The 26,229-nt window shown below is 42.7% G+C and overlaps 1 protein-coding gene across 1 annotated transcript in view; it reads right to left on the bottom strand.

The window, feature by feature from the left end:
• LOC111572159 (CXADR-like membrane protein) overlaps positions 1-26,229 on the bottom strand; it is a 127,117-nt gene that overhangs the window by 81,653 nt on the left and 19,235 nt on the right. Inside the window, 1 exon segment of the mRNA XM_055017294.1 lies at positions 1,942-2,099. Coding sequence (XP_054873269.1) covers positions 1,942-2,099 — 158 coding nt within the window.

Below are 26,229 nucleotides of genomic sequence, written 5' to 3'. Positions count from 1 at the left end.
CTTCTGGACACTCAAGAAAGGTTGCACTTATGCCACATGGTGCCAGTTGAGGATAATGGGTTCCTGGTGGCTACATATTTAATTTTGGCAAGTTATTTCCAGTTAATTTGCGCTCTTTCTTTGCATTGTGTTTTTTGTCATTCTGTTGATATTCAGGCAGTATGTCTGCACTTACACTACCAATCAAAAGTTTGGACACACCTTCCATTTAATGTTTTTTCTTTATTTTCATGACTATATTGTAGATTCTCACTGAAGACATCAAAACTATGAATGAACACATATGGAATTATGTAGTAAACTAAAAATTGTGAAATAAGTCAAAACAAGTTATATTTATTTTTATTATTTATTTATTTATTTTATTTATTTTATTTATTATATTATATTTTAGATTCTTCAAAATAGTCACCCTTTGCTTTGATTACTGTTTTGCACACTCTTGGCATACTCAAATGAGCTTAATGAGGTAGTCACCTGAAATGGTTTTCCAACAGTCTTGAAAGAGTTCCCAGAGAGGCTGATCTCATCCCGAACCATCTCAATTGGGTTTAGGTCAGGTGACTGTGGAGGCCAGGTCATTTGCACGCCATCACTCTCCTTCTTGGTCAAATAGCCCTTACACCGTCTAGAGGTGTGTTTGGGGTTATTGTCTTGTTTAAAAATAAATGATGGTCCAACTAAACACAAACCAGATGGGACGGCATGTTGCTGCAGGATGCTGTGGTAGCCATGCTGGTTCAGTGTGCCTTCAATTTTGAATGAATCTGCAACGTCACCAGCAAAGCACCCAAACACCATCAGACTTCCTCCTCCATGCATGTAGAGACCATCCCTTCACCTTTTCTGTATCTCACAAAGACATGGCGGGTGGAACCAAAGATCTCAAATTTGGACTCATCAGGCCAAAGCACTGATTTCCACTGGTTTAATATCCATTCCTTGAGTTTCTTGGTTCAAACAAATCTTTTCTGCTTGTTGCTTTTCCTTAGCAGTGATTTCTTAGCACTTATTTGACCATAAAAGTCTGATTTGCGCAGTCTCCTCTGAATAGTTGATGTAGAGATGGCATTTATCTGAGCTGTAATCTGTTAACTTGCCATTTCTGAGGCTGGTGACTCGGATGAACTCATCACCTAGCTGATTCTTGCCATAATATGGATTCTAACAGTTGCCAGATAGGGCTGTCAACTGTGTACCAATCTGACTTCTGCACAACACAACTGATGGTCCCAATGCCATTAAGAAGGCAAGAAATTCCACAAATTAACCTTGACAAGGCACACCTGTGAAATGAAAGCCATTTCAGTGACGCCTCATGAAGCTCACTGAGAAAAGCCCAAGGGTTTGAAAACTGTCATCAAAGCAAATGGTGGCTACTTTGAGGGATCTAAAGTCTGAAACATATTTAAAACTATGAAGCAAGATGTATGGAATTATGTAGCAAACAAACAATTGTGAAATAACTCTAATGTCTTCAGTATGTATCTACAATGTAGAAAGTAGTAAAACTAAAGTAAAAACATTGAATGAGAAGGCGTGTCCAAACTTTTGACAAGTAGTGTATATAGAACCTTTCTGCTTCCTATTCACACACATATTCACACACCAATGGCGATAGACAGACAATGCACACTACATTTAATGTACTGAATAGAGATAAAATGTGTTCTGTAGAGGCATCAGTATGTAGAATTTGCAGGATTTAGAATATCTACAAATTAAATAAAGATTTCAGTCTTTGTGATCTGAATAAATATTTAGTGCCATGTTTTTTGCAGGGTAGCGTTGATTCTTGTGCAATAGCACACTTGAAAAATAGTCTATGAATCTGATTTGGTTCCTCAAATTTTCAAATCCCAACTAAAGCATTTTTCAATTTCATTTGAGTTACTGTCCACCCTCAGAAACATCCAACTTCTTGTATGGAGAGATGCTCACCACTCTCTGCCTGTTGGTTGGCTTGAGAAGCAGCCACTCAATGTCCAGTATGGGGTCATCACCAACCCAGAATTGATGGTGGCAGGGCAATGTGGCATTGCCTCCAACAACTCTTTTCATCTCTGTCTGGGCCCATGTCATCAGCACACCCAGCAGAGCTGTAGAGAAACAAATCATTTCACGATAACTGTTCACTCCATCAGGTATCAAATACAAAAAGAGTGGTAGAGTTCAAAGTATAATTGAGACACTACACTACTGAAAGATAGCTATGCATAAAGTTGACAAGGGTTTTACTTTTAATTGACTGTGGAGATTTGGAGATCTGTGGCATTTCACATGTTGAATTTACTGAGAATTTGCCCACAGCCATTTTATTTTCCAACATCATAAGGTTATCATGACTGTGGGCAAATTCTCACTCAAGTAGTTGGCTTATCTGCTGGGGATGGCAGCCTTCTAGCACATGGTTTCAGAAAATGATGAAAACTGACTTAGAGCTCAGCTTTCACTCAGTAATTCTGGCTTTACAACATAATGCAGTTCTGTATCATTTGTTTTAATCATCAAACTATACTCACCCAGCAGCTGCTTTTCTCATATGATCAACCATTTTTTTCTGACTAAAAGCAGCTGAATGCAAATCAAGTCAACTGTTAGACTATGGGTTAGAAAAAAAAAACTCATGAGGAGCTCTTGAAGGAAACTTGTGCTATCCGCAAAAGATGTCTTCATTATAATAATTTAATTCTACAGCAAATTAGCAACAATTTTCCTAAGACATGCACATTTAATAAGACATTTATCTCTTTTACCTAATACTACATTCTACAGAAATTGTATTTCCCAGTAGAAAAAGAGGTTTTCCCTGTTAAACTTTACATGTCATGATACACATAACCCTAAACAATGAATTACAGCACAATTGCCATGTGTACCAAACAGAAAATGATGCATCAGCAATGCCAGACAATAGATTTAAGAAAGTCTGAGCTTCAGGATGGAGTCAGTGAATCTCCATAGCTTAGTTGCAAAGGTGATACATCTGCTTCTTCAACTTAAATATATACTTATATTTACAAAGCTGTACATGAAGCTATGGAAAAATAAATTATTGAATCCCTGGCATCAGGAAGCAATGCCTCTTCTTTGTGGACAAAAAGGACAAGAATTTACACTCCTGCGTAGATTAAAGATGCGTCAATAAAACAACTGTTCAGAACAAGTACCCTCTCCCTCTCATAGACTCAGCTCTCAGTTAACATCACCAGGCCTCCATCTTCATCAGACTGGATCTAAGCAATACATAAAAACACATCAGAAGAATGTTTTTGTGTAGTTTCTCATTCATCCACTTTGGACATCAGAAGAACATGTTCAACATGTCCTGCTAGTCCTGCAAAAACTGATGGAGAACAGACTGGATGTTAAATACAGCATATTTAACATACAGTTGTGTAAGTTTGTGATTGACAGAGGAAAAGTGAAACCAGACCCCACTAAGGTTGCAGTGGTGGCCAAGTGACCTGTACCTGCCAGAAGATATGGTAGTGGACACACTGAGGGTAATCTATTCTACCTGGATGAAGAAGGACATTAAAATACAAGAACCAGCAAATGAAATTCTACTCTGATCTGTCTGCAGGGATTTACAAGCAGCAGAAAGAATATGACCCAGTCCATCAGTAGCTGCGGACCCTGAAGATCTGACGTGGACTGAATTATCCTGCGAGACTCCTGGTAGCCTATGAAGAGCAAGCCTGAACCTTCAGCACTCCAATGGAGGCACAGGACTTCATCAACAAGATAAAGGCAAAACAGAGAACTGACCAGTGACTGGTAAAGTAATGGATAACTAAAGATGAACAGTAGGGGATTCCAAGTAAAATACAGCAGGTATGGTTTAAAAAAAGAGGGACTTCAACATGAAACATGATGTGCATCTAATAGAAAGTTAAATGTCCTGTACTTACTTTGTATCGGATCGATACCAAATCTTGTATCACACACCGCTAATTTCCGACTCTGATCTCTCCCATAAAAAAATTCAAGAAAGAAATCTCCAGTGCAACTGCACACTCTGCTGCTGCAACAGGGAAACTTCACTGAGTTAACCCTATGGACCACCAATGAAAGAAATTGCAGATTCAGTTCATAAATGGATGTCTCTGCCTCTTTCAGTAATAATTAGAATCAGTATTTTAAAAATGAATCTTTTACCAAAGCTATTTAAATCTTTTTCAAAACACCCTCCTGCCAACACAAAAAAGTATAAATATAGTATATAGTTTTAAAAATATTTGTTAGATTTATTTGAAGCAACAGAAAAGCAAGGCTACGTTTGCCATTTCATTGTGGAGGTTTAAAATGTTCAAGACTTTTGCTGTACTACTGGGCTGCACAGCTGAGGTTAGTAGTGTTTTTTCTTCTCAACACAGGATACTCCTTACTGGACAGAAATGGAAACTCTGAGTCTAAGATTCCCTCTTCCCATGCAACTGTACACCTACACAGTGACAAATCTACTAAGACAGGCTAGCAACCCAATAGTTAGACATATGATTAAATTCTGGTGTGATGTAAGAAAAATATCTAAAAGAACCAGATTCTGGGTGCCCTGTAACTCACCTGGTTGAGTGGGCGACCCATAATCAGAGGCTATAGCCCTGATACAGCAGCCATGTGTTTGAGTCCGACCGACTGCCGTTTGCTGCATGTCATTCCCTCACCCTTTCATTGGAATGAAATTTCAGTAGAGGGGTGGAAATTCACTTGTGCTGCAACTCATGGCTCAGACTAGATGCTAAATGCGAGCAGACATAATTTCTGCAAAGCTAAATAATAATCAATAAAAATATACCAGATACATGCACTAAATGCACAGAGGTGAAAGAGCAAAAAGATTAGAGCATTTTGGAAAGAGGTTAATTTTTGAAGTTAAGGTGTGACAAAGTCAAATTAACCTTTACTGTACAGATTAATAGACAAAACTTTGACAAAAAGATATCAAGCTTTAAACCTAAGTCAGGTATACATGTCATTGGGATGTAAAACAAACTGCCATTATTTAAGACCTGGTAAATATCCAATTAGCTGTAATCTGTTTAACCTAATAATTACACCTGCTGGCTCTAACAAACTATGGAGGAGACACGTATCATGACAGAGCACTATGAGAGGCTGTTTCAACAAGCGAATACCAAGAAAGCTGCAGGACCTGATGGTAAAACAGGCTGTGTCCTCAAAACCTGTGCCAATCAGCTTGGGCTGGTGTTCACAGTTCACGGAAATATTCAACCTCTTGCTCTCCCAATGCATCATCTCAGGTGCTTCAAACAGTCTATCATTGTTCCTGTCCCCTTCCGACTTCAGCATTCAACACCATAATCCCCTTCAGACTGGTCACTAAGCTGCAGAACCTCTCTCTCTCTCTCTCTCTCTCTCTCTCTCTCTCTCTCTATATATATATATATATATATATATATATATATATATATATATATATATATATATATATATATATATATACATACCATCCATTCCCTACTGAAATGACCGGCGTGCTGTTTAGTGTCTTCCATGTGGAGTTGCTTGCTTCTGCCACTACTGGATCAACTGCCCATTTGTGCATGTGCAGCGATATGCCTACTGGGAGAAAAAGCCCAAAATGCGTTGCCAAAGACGTCTCAGTGATTTTGAGTCATTCTGCGCTGCAGATGGGTTAATTGCATTAAAATTTTTAATCAGATTAATCATGATGATGGATTAATCCACGTTAACACATTAATTTTGACAGCTCTAATATATATCCACACACACACACACACACACACACACACACACACATATATATATATTAGGGCTGGGCGATATGGCCTAAAAAAAAAATTCTCAGATTTTTTCACAAAAAATCCCGATTCACGATTTATCTGATTTTTTTTTACCCCCTACCTAATCTCCTCATGCCGGAGTCCAGTCTACTTTATGCAAATGAACTGCAGCCCTTTCCAGGTAAACACACCGGATCGCAGCTGGAAATTCGCCGCATGTGGCATGCTGGTCCAGTTGCGGTGCATTTCCCGCTGCAATCCGGTGTGTTTACCCAGAGAGGGCTGCAGCTCATTTGCATAAAGTAGACTGACTTCTACTTTATGCAAATTGCATGCAGCGTGCGGAGATCCCACGCATCGTTAAACTGTCTTCAAACTTCTAAACTAGGCGTCGGTGACATAAAATGAGGACAGATTCAGCTGCTCCAGATTATTTCTCGCTTCAAATGTTTTCAGAAATACTTTTCGCTGACGTGTTTTTTGAAATAAAAGGGAAAATTTGCAGCCAAGCTGCTGTGTTTATGCGACTTGTCTGCCGGACTGTCCAGCTGAAAGCTCGGTGACGTCACCACGTAGCAGCCCGTTGTTGCTCAGCGCCCTCATGTGACCATGTTGTGGTCCGGTAGTGACCGCCGTCCATGCAATTTTCAGATGTGGTGCGTTGCCGTGCGGGAAAATAGCATCTAGTGGACACGCGCCTTTAGATCTGCGCCACTCGCCGCCATGTTGTTTGTGTATCAAGCGCGGGGGGGAGGGGGGCGCGCACTCTGAACTACGGGAGCCCAGCGGGAAGACGTTGGTGGCGGTGTTCCAGTTTAACTGGTGATCAGGTTAACTGGCGATACTTTTCATCTCCAGATGTTTCGGCGGCAGATTAGTCACGATCAGACCTGGATTTACGTGAAATAAAGGTACCAGATAAAGAAGACCTCGCCGAAAAACGCTGGCATCATTACTTAATACAGTCTATATCCATGTAAATATCATCTACAGACAGTAAAAAGAAATGTGTGGGCCGAAATAAAAAACACGTATTTTTTAAGTACGGTGACAGGATTCGAAACCATGTAATCCCGCGGTAAAATTACGATATATATATATATGTATGTTTATATATATATATATATATATATATATATATATATATATATATATATATATATATATATATCCATCCATCCATCTTCTACCGCTGGTCCGGGTCGGGTCGCGGGGGCAGCAGCTTTAGGAGGGAAGCCCAGACCTCCCTCTCCCCGGCCACATCATCTAGCTCCTCCCGGGGGACCCCAAGGCGTTCCCAGGCCAGCTGGGAGACATAGTCTCTCCAGCGTGTCCTGGGTCTTCCCCGGGGCCTCCTCCCAGTGGGACGTGCCCTAAACACCTCACCAGGGAGGCGTCCGGGGGGCATCCTAATTAGATGCCCGAGCCACCTCATCTGGCTCCTCTCTACGCGGAGGAGCAGCGGCTCTACTCTGAGATCCTCCCGGATGGCCGAGCTTCTCACCCTATCTCTAAGGGAGAGCCCAGCCACCCTGCGGAGGAAACTCATTTCAGCCGCTTGTACCCGCGATCTTGTTCTTTCGGTCACTACCCAAAGCTCGTGACCATAGGTGAGGGTAGGAACGTAGATCGACCGGTAAATTGAGAGCTTCGCCTTTCGGCTCAGCTCCGTCTTTACCACGACGGACCTGTACAGCGACCGCATTACTGCGGAGGCCGTAGCAATCCGCCGGTCGATCTCTCGCTCCATCCTTCCCTCACTCGTGAACAAGACCCCGAGGTACTTAAACTCCACTTGGGGCAGGACCTCATCCCTGACCCGGAGAGTGCACTCCACCCTTTTCCGGCTGAGGACCATGGACTCGGATTTGGAGGTGCTGATCCTCATCCCAACCGCTTCACACTCGGCTGCGAACCGATCCAGTGAGAGTTGGAGGTCCCGGCATGATGAAGCCAACAGGACCACATCATCCGCGAAAAGCAGTGACGGAATCCTGAGGTCACCAAACCGGACCCCCTCAACACCCTGGCTGCGCCTAGATATTCTGTCCATAAAAATTATGAACAGAATCGGTGACAAAGGGCAGCCCTGGCGGAGTCCAACTCTCACTGGAAACGAGTTCGACTTATTGCCAGAGATGCGGACCAAGCTCTGGCACCGGTCATACAGGGAACGGACAGCCTGTATTAGGTGGTCCGTTACCCCGTACTCCCGGAGCACTCCCCAGAGGGTTCCCCGAGGGACACGGTCGAAAGCCTTCTCCAGATCCACAAAACACATGTGGACTGGTTGGGCAAACTCCCATGCACCCTCAAGGACCCTGCTGAGGGTGTAGAGCTGGTCCACAGTTCCACGGCCGGGACGAAAACCACATATATATATATATATATATATATATATATATATATATATATATATATATATATATATATATATATATATATATATATATATATAATTATATATAATATATATAATATATATATATATATATATATATATATATATATATATATATATATATATATATATATATTAGTGCTGTCAAACAATTAAAATAGTTAATCTGATTAATCACATGGTTGCTGCAGATTAATTTCGATTCATCGCAATTAAATATCATTCATTTTTAATCTATATTTATCACGTTCATTTTGCGTGAGCAAACACATTCAAGAAAGAAGGGAATATATATGCACTTAACATGTTTATTAAACACCTGTGTTTCAGTGAAAAGAAAACTCCCTGCAGAGTGTTCATATTACTGTAAGTTGGTGGAATGTTCCATCTTTGGGGTTTTTTTTGTATTCAAAAGAGGGCCAACATGCTGTTTAGCGCAGGAGTATTCAACTAAAATTCAAAGAGGTCCAGTCAAAGAAAATGTATTAAAAGTATTAAAGCAAAGATCCAGAAAATCTTAATTTCTAACTTGAATTAGTGTGATATATGTTGATGTAACCTAGTAGTTATATTAGTGTCTGCATGTAATCAATAACTGACTATCAAATCAAATAAATTCAGTATGGTTTAAAAACATTTTGACAGCATTTACTAATAAATAACTTTTGTTATACTGTACATCTTAAAATAAAGTGAAAAATAATGACTGAACAACCTGAACCAACTTTTATACATCTTTAAAAATACCTAAATCTAAAAAAATTTAAACAGCTGAACACTTACATTTTTTGTTTCTTATATCACTCCCCTTATACCCCTGTTGCTTAATGGGAGAATTGAGCTGCCAGTATTTTGAATCGTGGCCTGAATGGTGTCAGGGTTTTTCTCAAACACATTTGGAGCTCATTGGTGAGTCTGGAACCATATTTAGTTTGGATTATATTCATAGTTGAGAAGCTGACTTACAGCTGTATGTTGAGCCAAACGCAGTCAACATGTGCAGGGCGACTTTCCTCTCGGTGTTGATTTGTTTATTACTCCGCCAAGGAATGGTGGAGTTATGTGAACATCGGCATATGTTTGTCTGTGAATCTGTCTGTCCGTCTGCAACATTACTCTAAAACAGACTAACAGATTTGGATGAAATTTTCACTGAAGGTCAGAAATGACACGAGGACCACCTCATTAGATTTTGGCAGTGATGCAGCTTATACTCTGCATCCACAGACTTGTGAAGGATTTTCCACTGAGAGATATAGCGGCCATCACGGCATTGCCGTAACCATGACAACAAGTGAACGCTGTGTCAGTTACCTGCATCAGTTCACTCGACCCGTTACATATTTTGGTCACGCAATTCAGTATCTGTACTACATAACGTACGCATGCACAATCCATGCCTGTGCTCACGCAAGGCAATTGTTTATTTAGTTAGTTTGTGGGTCGATCTATTGTTATAAGAGTGCGTGGCTCCGTTGTGAGAGAGTGCGAGAGAGAAAGATATCCGAGCAGCCCTGAATGCAACGAGAATGAGTTAAGATGAGAGCCGGTTAGGAGAAGAAGAGTTAAGAAGTGTAGCTTCTAGGTTAGTGCAACTTTACAATTAAGCTTTACAATTAAAGGCTGCAGCATTCTCAGACAAGGCTGGGTTCCTGTGTTTTGCCTTCTATAACCACTGGTGAAGTGAATAGGGTTAACCCCGAAATGAACTAAGGTAACTTCGGCCCTGGAGAACCGACCTCCCCTGTGCTTTCTGACCACGGCCGGGCAGCTGAGCAGGAACGGTTAACACTATATTAAATAACCTGATTCTATTTTGCCGTGATTTCTGAACACACAAATTGAGGAATGAACAGTCTTGGCGGAGCACTGCACTCTCTGAATGCTTTTCTTGTTTATCTTTTTGTCCATCTTCCTCTCGTCTGTCACTCACCTGTTTTCTGAACTCAGCTGCGATATTTAGCTGCTGGAATGCAGAGACCAATTCATTGGCTGAGTAGCGTCATGTGGGACGGCTGAACTCGTACCTAATTGGTCTGTGTGTTTCCTGAGCTGATAAACTAATGCCGTAAACACTGGAAAAGCTGCGCCGGTAAAATAGAAGCGACCCATCAAATTTAAAATACTCGAAATGCATTGCCAGAGTCAGGGATTTTGAGTCAGATGCGTTAATTGTGTTGAAATTTTTAATCTGATTTATTATGGTCCTGGATTAATCCACATTAATGTGCTAATGTTGAAAGTCCTAATATATATACATATATATATATATATATATATATATATATATATATATATATATATATATATATATATATATATATACACATACATATATATATATATATATATATATATATATATATATATATATATATATATATATATATATATACTTTTTTTTAATACTTATTATTATCATTGTTTCGGTCTGCTGCAAGAACAGGTGCTCAATACATTTCACTGCATGTTATATGTGTGTATAATTGTGTTTGTGATGAATAAAGGTCTTGAATCTTGAATCACACGAACTCACAGAGCATCTAAACAACATGGACTCATGGACACTGGCAACAGACAAGACAGCAGCATAAAGATCACAGTTTACAGAAAACCCATGCACACGGACCAATAAATCCTCTGTACCTCAGAACACCCCGCTGGACACAAACTCTCAATATTCAGAACACTCTACGAGCGGGCCAGCATCATAACTGAAGACCAAGATAGACAGGAGGAGGAAAAACACATTAAAAAACATACTCATACACTACCAATGTCCAAAATGAGCCATCAACAAAGGAAAACAAGTCAAGAACAAAGAGAAGAAACAAAAAGAAGGGAAAACACACAAAAAAACTGGACAATAAGTTCAGAGACACAATTACCATACCATACATCCGAGGGATAACAGAACCCATACAAAGTAATGAAAAAAAACATAACATCAACACAGCAGTAAAACTACACAAAACTTCGACAGTTACTCGTACACCCTAAAGGCAAAATAGAACCGGACAAAAAATTTTGCGTCATTTACGAAATACCATGCAAATCATGCGACAAAACATACACAGGACAAACAGGAAGACCATTCAACACAAGGAAAAAAGAACGTCAAAAAGAGTGTGGAAAAGAAACATGTGGACGACTCACAAGAACACTAAAAGAAAAAGCCGAACATGAAAACTTAATATCAGCCATCACGGACCACTGCAAAAGAAACAACTACATTATGGACTGGGACAAGAGCAGGATTATAGCTTTGGAGGCAACAAATATAAACTGTGGCTTAAGGAAGCCACTGAGATCAGTAAGCAGGGTTAGGGTTAGGGTTAGGGTTAGACTTCATGAAGTCTTTCTCCAGAGACCATCGAACAGCGGGGGGCATGGCGGGTCTGACAGATTCAGACAGATCTGTCAAAGCCAGTCAACTGATGAAAAGACACGTCATTAACATGTCAAATGACACTTCTGAGGAAGACAGCAGTTGAAACATGTCAGAAAGGTTAAAACTATATTAATTTATTGGTAATAAAGAAACACTAATCTATTGAATGAATGCTGCCTCGGTTATAAAGCATGCTAAGTGGGTGGACTGGACTTAAGCAGAAAATGATTGGACAGAAAAGGGCCTTGTGACACTCTGACTCCGTACTTGTATGAACGAGCACAGAGCTCCATTTCAGACAGAACACTTTGTCAGATTTTACCATTTATTTTGTAATCACATGCATTTGTATTTGCAATGACACTGCTCAAGTGGAGCTCTGGAACAATCTGAGCAAGCATGACATAGTCCCTGAGATCACAAATCCCAAACCTGCACTCCCAAAGGGAGCACATTAGCAGAGTCACCTTGAAATAAAATGGAATTTAATGAAATTAACCTATGTGTAGTGACAAGCGTGTCGCATTTCCTTTCAATTCATACAAGTAGCATGACCTTTTCACCTGAATGCTTAGAATTTGCAATATGCTGAATGCAAACAGATGAACATCTGGCAAGGCACTATTATGGTGACTTGACACAAAGGAAATATACTATGAGGTATGAGACTATGTGTGAGGTCAAGAATTATGCATTTCCTTTGAATTCATGCAAGCATGCACAACTGTCACAACTGGATGCAGGGGATCAGCAGCATGCTGAATGCATGTGGATAAACATCTGGCAAGGCACTATTATAGTGACTTGATACAAAGAAAATATACTATTTGAGATCTGAAACTGAGTGACGTGAAGCATGCCACATATCCTTTAAATCTGGGAAAGCATGTTCGGCCTTCATGAACTGACACGAAACGGTACCCCATTTATATGAAGTTATCACATGTTATGTATAATATGAACTATTCATGGCTTTTGAGTAATATTTGATAGCATTCAGGCATTGGAGATAGTCATACACTGCATAGGATAAGTGTGTATGTTTTCTCTTTTTCCCTACATTTTTTCAAGTTTAAAAAGATCCCCTATATCACAATGCAAGCTCAGAGGTCTTTTCCACACACACACGCACGCAGGCACGCGCACACGCACACACACACACACACACACACACACACACACACACACACACACACACACACACACACACACACACGTCTATGGTATTGGCATGGGATGTAGAGGCAGCAAACCAAGGCTTGGACAGAGCATTCCCAGAATCTGACTTCAACAGAGGCTCATCACTATTTGCATTGGATAACAATTCCAGGAACTGACTCAAAGAAGAGAGGAAACAGAAAGCATATGAAAGCTGGCAATGAAGATCAGATCAGCACCTCTACAGTAATATAAATCAGTTGTTTATGCTTATCTTATGAGAAGACAGATATAGTGAGGTCATGCAAAGAATAGAATTTCTCTTTGTGTGAAATGAACGTCCCACAATTTAAGAAACACCCTAAGCCACAAAGAGGACTGTTCTAAGAGGGTATCTACATATAGACATATAAAACCTAGACTATAAGTGAGAATTGATTTTGCACCAAGAAATTGTAATAGTATGGTGTTTGACATTGCCTGCTAAATTAACATCATTGGTCCACTGAAGAGGAGGAAACAATATCCTTTCCTATGAAAGATAGAACTACAAGGTCTGAATGTCTTAAATTAAACTGGACTTCAGAATTCAAGTTTATATACCTTGAGGAGGGAAAGAGGTGAACAAGTATTGAACCAGATTATGTTTGGTCAAATGTTGGCAAGGCAGGCTACAGGAAAAAATGGATACTCTTAATGTTGATTGATGCTTTGTCGTCACAAAACACAATGATTGTTTCCACTACCTTCCATCTTCCGGTAGGAAGAGGATCATAACAGAGTGGTAGGCTGGAAGCTAGCAGGCAAAGATGGAAGCCCTTCTGCAAAACATTAGTTATTAAAAAAGACCCCAAAACCTGCTGAGGCAGCAGCATCAGATAAGAACCTTGAGGTGACCAGTGATTCTAGTGTGTCATCATAACGGAAGGTTATTGTTATAGTGATTTCAGAATCTTATCACTATCCAGTGTTGAGATGGTTGTATGTGCTGTTCCACTACAGTGTGTTCAGTCAGAAACACGAGGAGATGCCACATAGTTCGACGTGTTTATTGAGCACTGCCTCACAAGTTACACCTTCAGTCGAAGTTGTAAGGTGTGTGTACAATGAGACCAAACCAAATTCTTCACAATGAAACTATCTCCCTGAATATGTATACAGTAACATCAATGAAATAACAACAGCTCTGTAGCCTAGCCCAACAATCTAAATAAATGCTCAAGCTCACAGAGTTACAGCCTGTAATGAATTTAAACATTTAAACTCCAACACAAGAATACAACTCTACACAAACAATCATAGTTGATAACTCACGTGTTTCAAGAACACACACAACTCCAACCATGCATATTCTTTGCAGCTCTGTATCTCCCACAGCTTCGGTCTCCTCTCCACTACAGTCAATTACACTGCCAATAGCCGTGAAATCCTATTGGCTGCTGGCTGAGGTGTCATGAGGGGAGAGCATGTCACTCACATGGGAGAGAGAGGGCAACATGGTGGGCAAGAACACCTCAATAAATCCTTTTCACAGTTATGCTGTTTCAGTGCTTGTATAACAGTGACCCACTGTGAATCTGATTGTGAGTCTCGTCAAGATGGCAAGCGACTTATCCACAATTTAGAAAGCTTGAGAAGTCTGAACACAAAAGAGCTGCCTGAGAAATAACTGATATTGCATGATTAAGGTGTCCCAGCAAAGTCCGTATGATCATACTTTATCTTAAATTGTGAGTATATAGCATCTGGAAAACTTCTCCAAATAGAGATCTAACTTGTCCTGGGGCAGATACTCATTTGCTGTTATCTCGAGTACAGATGCTTTAGAATTGGCTGTAAGACCTGATGGTCATTTAGAAATTTTCACTCCTATACATCTCTCTGAACTAATTTCAGTAGTTTCTACATCCAAACCATCAACATGTCTTTTAGATCCTATGCCAACTAGACTATTCAAGGAGGCTTTACCTTTAATTCATTCTTCAATGTTAGATCTGATTAATCTCTCTCTAGTAACAGGCTATGTAACACAGGCTTTTAAGGTTGCTGTAATCAAACTTTTGCTTAAAAAGCCCACTCTAGATCCAGATGTTTTAGCGAACTATAGACCAATTTCCAACCTCCCATTTCTCTCTAAAATTCTGGAAAGAACTGTTGCAAATCAATTATGTGAACATTTACAAATGAATAGCTTGTCTGAAGAATTTCAGTCAGGCTTCAGAGTGCATCATAGCACAGAAACAGCTCTGGTGAAAGTTACAAATGACCTTCTCATAGCGTCAGATAATGGACTGGTCTCTGTAGTTATTTTGTTGGACCTTAGTGCGGCATTCAATACAATCGACCACAAACTTTTATTACAACGACTAGAACATTGTATTGGCATTAAAGGGACAGCACTGGACTGGTTTAAATCCTACTTATCAGACAGGTTCCAGTTTGTGCATGTCAACAATGACTCTTCTTAGCATACTAGGGTTAATCATGGAGTTTCTCAGGGTTCCGTCTTAGGACCAATACTGTTCACATTATACATGCTTAGGAAGCACTGTATTAATTTCCATTGTTACGCTGACGACACTCAATTGTATTTATCTATGAAGCCAGATGAAACTAATCAGCTACCAAGATTGCAAGATTGTCTTAAGGACATAAAGACCTGGATGACCTATAATTTCCTTCTACTAAATTCAGACAAGACTGAAGTCATTGTATTTGGCCCCAAACATCTTAGAAAATTGCTTTCAAAGCATATAGTTACTCTGGATGGCATTACATTGGCCTCCAGTACTACTGTGAGGAACCTCGGCGTTATCTTTGACCAAGACACGTCCTTTAACTCACACATAAAACAAATCTGTAGGACTTCCTTTTTCCACCTGAGAAATATTGTAAAAATCGTGGACATCCTGTCTCAGAGTGATGCAGAAAAACTAGTCCATGCATTTGTTACTTCTAGGCTTGACTATTGTAATTCCTTATTATCAGGTTGTCCCAGTAGCTCTCTGAAACATCTACAGCTGATCCAAAATGCTGCAGCCAGAGTAGTGACTGGGGTTAGCAAGAGAGATAATATTTCTCCAATACTGGTTTTCTCTTCATTGGCTTCCTGTTAAATCTAGAATAGAATTCAAAATCATTCTTCTGACATATAAAGCTCTTAACAACCAATCTCCATCATATCTTAAAGACCTGACAGTAACATATTATCCCAGCAGAACTCTTCGCTCTCAGACTGCAGGCTTACTTGTTGTTCCTAGAATCTCTAAAAGTAGAATGTGAGGCAGAGCTTTCAGTTATCAGGCACCTCTCCTGTGGAACCAGCTCCCAGTTTGGGTTCGGGAGGCGGACACCCTCTCTATTTTTAAGACCAGGCTTAAAAACTTCCTTTTTGACAAAGCTTATAGTTAGGGCTGACTGGGGGACCCTTAGGGGGTCTTCATTTGCACAATTGACTTCCCCTTTTGACGTCCTTTAGTTTGCCCCTAGTTATGCTGCTATAGGCCTAGGCTGCTGGGAGACCTCTCTTGATGCACTGAGCCCTTCTCTAACTACCTATGTATTTACTATATATACCATTATTGCATTACACTCACTCTGTTTCTCCCTGTGTCATTTCTCCGAGTGTCCCTGGTCCCAGAGCTGGATGCTTCAGATCTGTGGTTGTTCTCCCACCAACTGGCCTAGTCTCCATCTGTGGGATGTTGCTGCTGACCTTCCTCCAGCCCACTGCTTCCAGCTGCCCATTTCCACCAATCTACTCTGCATTGCCCTTACTATACTTGATTTGCTCATCTACATATTTCTGAATTTACCACCAGCTATATATGTAGTATATTTAATGCCAGACCCGTACACCATAGCAGTAATCTATAATCAGTTTCCATGTTAGTTGTACTTTGCATGTATCATCTGTCTTATCATGCATGTATCAAATTGTGTGTTTTATGGTCCTTGCCCCCCCCCACCTCTACCCCTCTGCCTCTACCCCTCTACCCCTCTACCTCTTCTGTCCCTCTCAACCCACCTGGCCAGCAGGCAATGGGTCCCCCCACATAAAGAGCTGGGTTCTGCTTGAGGTTTTTTTCCCTGTTAAAAGGTAGTTTTCCTTGCCACTGTCACCTTTTGGCTTGCTCTGGGGGTCAGGCATATGGGTTCTGTAAAGCGTCTTGAGACAATTTGACTGTAATTGGCGCTATATAAATAAAATTGAATTGAACTGAATTGAATCTCGAGATAAAGTCAAGTAGCCAATAGTGTAACACATGAAAAACAAGAACTGTTGTGCCAAAGTGATCTCCAGTAAAGAAATATGATTGAAAGTACGCACTACCTAACAAGTGAAAATATTGTGTCTGAGTCCCGGAAGAGATGACATGGTATGAATTTCCTGTAGTAAAATTAATGATTTAAGCCTCTTGAGCATTTAAAATGTGGAAATTAAGTCCTATTTTACATCTGGAAATTTACCTTAACAGCTCATAGACATTGATGCAATAGACATACCCCTATATTTAAAGTAATCAGGTTAATCTCTGAAATTATTTATTAAAATCAGGTATATTACAGTTTTCCGAAGCAGCGTTCATGGATTCGAGTCCGACCCACGGCCATTTGCTTCATGTCATTCCCCTTCTCATAGTCTGGAACCCTGTGTGGGGCTGTTAGTGCATATGCCTCTGATCAGGAGAAGCTTATTAGCCAATGATCAATTTTACTGTGCCAGAACTAATTTTAGTTTTATTCATAAACTTTGAATCTACCTTAAACGCAGTCATTGTAATATCCTATGACAGCCTTACACATGATCTTGAGAATAATTGATATTTCAACACAACCACCAAGAATTTTTCTCCACAGCCTGACTCAGATCAGATAAACAGAATTTAACTAGACTGATATCATTACCTGCCAGTATGTGGCTACAGAGGTGCTACATGGCTGCAGCTGGAGGAAAAGGGCCACACTCACAGAGGGTGCATCAGGAATCTCAGTGTACCGGTGGATTGGCTATGACATCATTCTGGTGGGTGGAGACTGTGGACTTGAACCCGGAAGCTGTACCGCAGGTAACAGGTGCTGAGGAGTCTTGATTTTGGGGCCTGAATTAAGTTATGTGTCCACAGGAGTTTCTTTTGGATGTGAAACATGGACAATATCAAACAATATGCAGAAGAGACTCCAGGCAACAAAAGTGTAGTTCCTACGAAGAATGCTAAAGATATCGTGGGTAGAAAGAGTAACCAATGAAGAGGTTCTTAAGAGAGCAAATGCCAAAAGAACAATGCTGGCAACCATCAAATCAAGAAAAATTTCATTCCTAGGACGTGATGAGGAGGAATAGCACACAGAATCTTGCAATACCAGGCAAAATACAAGGGAAGAAAGCAAGAGGACGCCAGAGAATGACATATATTGACAACATCAAGGACTGGACAAATACATCGAAGGCCAACACTATATTACATGCAATGTATGACAGAGAAAAGTGGAAAGGCATGGTCGTCAACCCGAATAAGCCAGACACTTAAGAACAAGATGAAGTCCACAGGATCCATCAATTTCTTGGATCCCATTCTTTGTCTATGTGTAATGCACATTTCAAGCTGCATTGTGGTGCATTGCCCCAAAGTTTCCTGCATTTGCATAAAGTAGTTTGATTTCTATTTTATGCAAACAGGCAAGGGGAATGGAGGTCCGATGCCTCGCAAAACTTTCGATAAACATCGAAACTAACCGTTATTGCATTAAAATGAAGATAGATTCAACAACTGCACAGCTTATTTCTCACCTCAAATGCTTTCAGAAATATTTTTCACTGAACTGTTTTTGCAATAAAAGAGAAAATTTGCAACCGAGCCACCATGTTGGTCCGACGCTTCTACCGAGTGAAATTAAAGCACTGTCATGTGACCACCTCTTGGCCTGCAAGTGACACACTCACCAAGTGAGTGTTCAGATGTGGCATGTTTCCATACCAGGGAGAGGGACTTTCATAAAACATCTGAATTAGCCAGTGTTGAACAGAAATGAGGACAGATTCAGCAACTGCAAAGCTGATTTCTTGCTTCAAATGTTTTCAGAAATACTTTTCGCTGAACTGTTGAATAATAGAAGAGAAAGTTTGTGACTGAGCTGCCATGTTGGTCTGATGATTCTACTGGACTCAAAGGTCTGAAGGGCTGTCATGCAACAACATAGTGGCCCACTAGTTCACGCCTACCAAGTGGACAATATTTAGTTGCCATACTTTTCCATGCGACAAAAAATGCCCCTGCGGACACATACCATTCTGCTGCTTAGAGGCTGGATTTGATCGCTAGAAGCTCTTACTGGATTTTAAAATTGTTTGAGGAGGATGAAGGGATCTTCCAGAGGGATAGCACTCCGGCCATCACTCAAGATTTACGGCATGTCATCAACAACATCAGCAAGGCTGGCTAGCTTTAACAACGCTGTGATCTACTTAAAAGTCGGATCAACCCACCCGGGCATGATTACAGTCAGAAGGTAAGAACAAACGTCCAAACACTGAATTTTAAAACCTGTACGAGGGATCTCTGATGAGCAGATGATGCGATGATTTGCGGATCTTTGTAGGCTTGCGTAGCAGCAACGTGATGAGTGTGGAGCAGGCAGAAAGAATGAATGCTGCCTCAGTTATAAAGCACACTAAGTGGGTGGGCTGGACTTGAAAATGTTTGGACAGAAAAGGGCAGTGTGACACCCTGACTCCAAGCCTGTATGGACTAGCACAAAGCTCCATATATACACACGTGGACAAAATTGTTGGTACCCCTCGGTTAATGAAAGAAAAACCCACAATGGTCAAAGAAATTATTTGAATCTGACAAAAGTAATAATAAATAAAAATTCTATGAAAATTAACCAATGACAATCAGACATTGCTTTTGAACTGTGGTTCAACAGAATTAGTTTAAAAAATAAACTCATGAAACAGACCTGGACAAAAATGATGGCACCCTTAACTTAATATTTTGTTGCACAACCTTTTGAGGCAATCACTGCAATCAAATAATTTCTGTAACTGTCAATGAGACTTTTGCACCTGTCAGCAGGTATTTTGGCCACTCCTCATGGGCAGACTGCTCCGGTTGTCTCAGGTTTGAAGGGTGCCTTCTCCAGATGGCATGTTTCAGCTCCTTCCACAGATACTTTAGTTTCTGATTCTTTTGTTCAGACATTAGGTGAATGCATAAATGTTATTTACCTTGCTTGACAGTTTTAGCGAACACTCTCGCCTTCCTCAGAAACGTCTCACTGACAGCGAGACGTGTCAGCCGGCAGATTTTGACAGCCGGCATTTGCGGCACGCCCAGTAGAGTCACCAGATGTTAAATAGGATTTAGATCAGGGCTCATAGAAGGCCACTTCAGAATAGTCCAATATTTTCCTCTTAGCCATTCTTGGGTGTTTTTAGCTGTGTTTTGAGTCACTATCCTGTCGCAAGACTGATGACTTGTGACTGAGACCAAGTTTTCTGACACTGGGCAGCACATTTCTCTCTAGAATACCTTGATAGTCATGAGATTTCCTTGTACCCTGCACAGATTCAAGACACCCTGTGCCAGATGCAGAAGAGCAGCCCCAGAACATAACAGAGCCTCCTCCATGTTTCACAGTAGGGACAGTGTTCTTTTCTTGATATGCTGTTACGTTTTTCTTTGAGGCTCAGGCGCAGGAACAGAGGTCGAGACAAAGCTGAAGCCAACAAGAATACTTTTATTGACAAGCGTAGGGACCACAAGACTACAACTCCCAGTAGCTGGTCCCCCGAAAACAGGAACTGGAAAAAAACCACACGATATACCATTGCAAGGAAGTCCCTAGTGGCGGGTGGACGAAATGGTCATTTCTAATACAAAAATGCAGACTCAAAGTGAAAGAGCCAGTAGGCTCACTAGAAAAACTCAACGTAGGCTCAAAGCTGTTGAGCAACTAAGCTCGCTAAAAAACAGAACGCAGACTCTAACGGAAGAGCAGCTAAGCTCACTCGAAAACAGAACGCAGATTCAAAGTGGAAGAGCAACTAAGCTCACTAAGAAAACACAATGCTGACTCAGAGCGAAAGAGCAACTAAGCTCACTAGAAAACAGAACGCAGACTCAAAACGGAAGAGCAACTAAGCTCACTCAGAAAACACAATGTAGACTCAAAAGCGAAAGAGCAACTAAGCTCACTAGAAAACAGTACGCAGACTCAAAGCGGAGAGCTACTAAGCTCTCAAAAAACAGCGTCTCCGGTAACAACTAAATCCCTCTAAATACCTCAACCTGGCTCGTGCTGGGGACGGACAGCTGATTAGGGAAGGGAGTAACGGGCTGAGGGCTGAGCTGAAGGTAAAGGCAGTGACGGCAGAATGGAGTCCCGACTGAAGCTGGCGAGTGGGTGGCGAGGATTCCGGTGTCTGCTTGGAACTGTAGTTGTAGGGGAGTCCAAAGAGATGGTTTGGCCACAGGAGCAGGTGAGGTTCCAACTGAAAGGAAGAAAACTGAATTACAAAAAATCCAACTTTAGGTTTGGCTAGATTGAACACACGGCAGAACTGACGATGTGCATTCACAATCCGGCGTCCAAGTGGTGACTGGCATCCGAATATATAGAGAGGAAGTGGAAAGCTGACTGGCTCCGACACACCTGTTCCTGCTTTAGCTGACTGCCCCCTGATTGTTCACCTGCCGCCGCTGCCACAATACTCAGGATACCTAAAAAGGAAAACACACAAAAGGAGGGAGGAGCCCTAGCCAGAGCCTGCTGGAGCAGCCCTGACATATGCTTCATTTTTGCGTCTGTGAACATAGAGCTTATGTGCCTTGCCAAAAAGTTCCAGTTTTGTCTCGTCTGTCCATTCTCCCAGAAGCTTTGTGGCTTGTCAACATGCAGTTTGGCAAATTCCAGTCTGGCTTTTTTATGATTTGTTTTCAACAATGGTGTCCTCCTTGGTCGTCTCCCATGAAGTTCACTTTGACTCCAACAACGACGGATGATGCGATCTGACACTGACACACCTTGACCTTGGAGTTCACCTTTAATGTCTTTAGAGGTTGTTCTGGGCTCTGTTACAGTTTCTCTTAGACCTCAAGGATGTGCAGATGTTGAAGAAAACGTCGCATATTTCTCGAGGGACTGAATGTGCCATCACAGACGGTGAGATGACCAACACCAGTAGCACTCATGTATCCCAAAACCATGACACTGTCTCCACTATGCTTGACAGTACACACTGTACATGTTGGAGATAATGCTTCACCTGGCCTTCTGCATACCCTCACTGCCACAGCCCCTGCACGACCCCCTCCCCCCCGTCCTGCTGTCTGCTCCTTCCTGTTCTGTGCTGCACTCCACGCTGCAGGTGATTAGCATGGATGGAGAGCAGCTCCTGCAGCTCATCTCATCCATCTGCAATAAAGACCAGCTCCACACTGCACTCAGTGTCGGATCTTCCTGCCTGTTCAGTGCACTCTGATGATGGTGCAAGCCCTACCACTGAACCGCCGGAGCAGTCTGTCTTTTCCCCCCAGATAATCCTCCACATATCAGACCTGGACCCCCCAAAGAAAACCTCCGGACAGAGGATTTGGAAGCCATCCTCAGGATAGAGGATGTGGATCCCCAGACTGCTCCAGTCGACCCCACCTCCACTCCCCGAAGAGGAGCTGGTGTCATCCCTGGCTGCCACTGCCAGGCTCCGCCGATTGCCACCAGCATGTACCACCCCCCGACTGTCTTCCACCCTCCCTCCCCGTAGTGAGTTTTGCCTTGGTTAAATTGTCTGAATTACCTGTTTCTCACTGCCTCCCTGTGTGTTCTCACTCTTGGTTCAGATTCCCCCTGTACCATGACACTCACATCAGCGACGGCAGAATGGAGTCCCGACTGAAGCTGGCGAGTGGGTGGCGAGGATTCCGGTGTCTGCTTGGAACTGTAGTTGTAAGGGAGTCCAAAGAGATGGTTTGGCCACAGGAGCAGGTGAGGTTCCAACTGAAAGGAAGAAAACTGAATTACAAAAAATCCAACTTTAGGTTTGGCTAGATTGAACAAACGGCAGAACTGACGATGTGCATTCACAATCCGGCCTCCAAGTGGTGACTGGCGTCCGAATATATAGAGAGGAGGTGGAAAGCTGACTGGCTCCAACACACCTGTTCCTGCTTTAGCTGACTGCCCCCTGATTGTTCACCTGCCGCCGCTGCCACAATACTCAGGATACCTAAAAAGGAAAACACACAAAAGGAGGGAGGAGCCCTAGCCAGAGCCTGCTGGAGCAGCCCTGACAGTACCCCCCCCTCTACGGGCACCTCCAAGTGCCCGAACTGGGTGGTTCGGGTGACGTCGGAAAAAGTCCATGACGAGAGTGGGGTCCAAGATCAAGCCACAAGGAATCCAGCTTCGCTCCTCAGGTCCATAACCCTCCCAGTCAACCAAGAACTGCAGCCCCCGTCCCCGACGGCGGACATCCAGGAGTCGACGAACAGTATACGCAGGAGCAGCATCGATGACCCTGGGAGGCGGAGGGGGACGGACAGGGGGGGCCAGAGTACTCTCCAGAACTGGCTTAATCTGAGAAACATGGAAGGTCGGATGTATCTTCATATTAGGGGGTAAACGTACCGCACTAGGGTTGATGACACGCTCCACTGTAAAAGGTCCAACAAAGCGTGGAGCCAGCTTCTTAGACTCCACTCTAAGCGGCAGGTCCTTTGCCTTTAACCAAACTCGTTGACCAGGCTGGTAAGTAGGTGCAGGTCTCCGATAGCGATTAGCCTGTGAAGTCATTCTTTGTGAGGCCTGTAGAAGGGCCCTCCGTGCCTTGGCAGCGCCTAATCATCACCTGGACAGAGGGGATGTTGATCTCCTGTTCTTGGGAGAAGAACAGAGGTGGCTGGTGTCCCAAGGAGCATTGAAAAGGAGATAAGCCAGAGGAAGCGTTAGTCAGAGCATTATGGGCGTACTCCACCCATGGGAGTCTATCAGTCCAGGTAGATGGGTTGTCCGAAACCATACAACGTAAAAAAACCTCTAACGATTGGTTCGTTCTTTCTGTCTGCCCGTTGGACTGTGAGTGAAAACCTGACGAGAGACTAACCGTGGCCCCCAGTGCAGAGCAAAAACTCTTCCACACAGCCGACGTGAACTGAGGCCCCCGGTCAGAGACAATGTCCGCAGGTATTCCATGTAAGCGAAACACATGAGTGACCAAGGCGTCGGCAGTCTCCTTGGCAGAAGGAAGCTTGGGCAAGGGTACAAAATGGGCAGCTTTGGAGAAACGATCAACAATAGTGAGTATGACTGTGTTACCTCGAGAGGGTGGCAAACCGGTTACAAAATCCAAGGCTATGTGTGACCATGGGCGTCTGGGGACAGGAAGAGGCTGGAGAAGTCCGTAGCTGGGCTGAGTGGAGGTCTTATTGCGGGCACAGGTGGTACAAGCTCCGATGAACTCCCTGGTGTCAGCCTCCATGGTGGGCCACCAAAACTTCCCTCTGAGGATTTCTAAGGTCCGGTTTGTTCCAGGATGGCAGGAGAACTTAGATGCATGCCCCCATTGCAATACCTGAGAACGCACAGAATCTGGGACAAATAGACGGTTAGTAGGGCCGTTACCTGGGTCTGGCTGATGTTGCAGTGCCTCCCGGACCTTGGCCTCTATCTGCCAAGTCAAGGTGGCCACCAAGCAGGAATTCGGAAGGATGGCTTCAGGGGTCTTGGGTTCATCAGAGCAGGTAAACTGTCGAGATAAAGCGTCAGGTTTAACATTACGGGAACCTGGTCGATAAGATAGAGTAAAATTAAATCGGCCAAAAAACAGGGTCCACCGGGCCTGACGTGAGTTCAGGCGTTTTGCAGATTTAACATACTCAAGGTTCTTATGGTCAGTCCATACCACAAAAGGTTGTTCGGTGCCCTCTAGCCAATGTCGCCATTCCTCTAATGCCAGTTTCACAGCGAGTAGTTCTCTGTTTCCTACATCATAATTTCGCTCGGAGGGGGTTAAACGACGAGAGAAAAAAGCACATGGGTGTAATTTTTGGTCGTGGGGGGAGCGCTGGGAGAGGACGGCCCCAACTCCGGAGTCCGAGGCATCCACCTCCACAACGAACTGTAACGAAGGGTCCGGCTGGATGAGGATGGGTGCAGAGGTGAACCGATTCTTTAGTTCCTGGAAGGACTGCCCGGCGTCCTCGGTCCAGACGAATGGCCGAGCAGTTGAGGTGAGAGCTGTGAGGGGTGCAGCGACCCTACTAAAATCTCTAATAAAACGTTGATAAAAGTTCGCAAAACCCAGGAAGCGCTGGAGCTGTTTTCTGTTTTCAGGAACTGGCCAGTCCTGAACAGCAGAAAGTTTCCCAGGGTCCATTTTAATCTCTCCTGGGGAAATAACAAAACCTAAGAATGAAATGGTGGAAGCATGGAACTCACATTTCTCAGCTTTCACAAATAGACGATTCTTTAGTAGTCTCTCCAAAACCTGCCGTACGTGACCAACGTGTTCCTCCAAGGAACGAGAGTAAATGAGGATATCGTCTAGGTACACAAAAACAAAACGATTTAGCATGTCTCTAAGTACATCATTTATAAGGTTCTGAAAAACAGCGGGAGCGTTGGTAAGGCCGAAAGGCATCACTAAATATTCAAAATGTCCTAACGGGGTATTGAAGGCCGTCTTCCACTCATCCCCCTCGCGAATCCGGATGAGGTGATAGGCATTCCTAAGGTCCAATTTAGTGAAGATAGTCACACCTTGGAGGGGGGTGAAAGTGGAGTTTAGCAACGGTAAGGGATAAGAGTTCTTTACCGTGATTGCATTTAGTCCTCGGAAGTCAATGCAGGGATGTAGAGACTTGTCCTTCTTGTCGACAAAAAAGACTCCAGCTCCTACTGGGGATGAAGAGGGACAAATTATTCCTGCATTATGGGACTCACGAATATAGGTTTCCATAGCTGTTTGTTCTGGTTTCGAAAGGTTGTATAATCGGCTGGTAGGGAGAGTAGCATCCTTTAAAAGTTCAATAGCACAGTCGTAGGGTCTGTGGGGTGGTAAAGACAGTGCACGATCTTTGCTAAAAACTGGGGCGAGATCATGATACTGTGTAGGTACAGATTCTAAATTCACGGGTTCTGAGACCTTAGAATGTTCAGGGGCAAGTGGCGGCAAAGCCGACAGCAAACAGCTCTGGTAACAGGTTGAACAATACAGAGGTCCTGTACAAGAAGGGCCAAAGTCGTCTCCACCTGCTGAGGAGACTGAGGTCCTTTGGAGTGTGCAGGACTCTGCTTAGGACATTCTACGACTCTGTGGTAGCGTCTGCTATTTTCTATGCAGTGGTCTGCTGGGGAGCAGGGAGCACTGAAAGGGACAGAAAGAGACTAAACAGACTGGTCAGGAGGGCTGGTTCTGTCCTGGACTGTTCCCTGGACTCCATAGAGGAGGTGGGTGAGAGGAGGATGTTGTCAAAGCTCACATCCATAATGGACAATCCCTCTCA

Source organism: Amphiprion ocellaris, chromosome 14, assembly GCF_022539595.1.
Source record: "Amphiprion ocellaris isolate individual 3 ecotype Okinawa chromosome 14, ASM2253959v1, whole genome shotgun sequence".
Lineage (NCBI taxonomy): Eukaryota > Metazoa > Chordata > Actinopteri > Pomacentridae > Amphiprion > Amphiprion ocellaris.
Note: the sequence above shows the minus strand (reverse complement) of the source record. Positions and strands in the feature narration are given on the sequence as shown.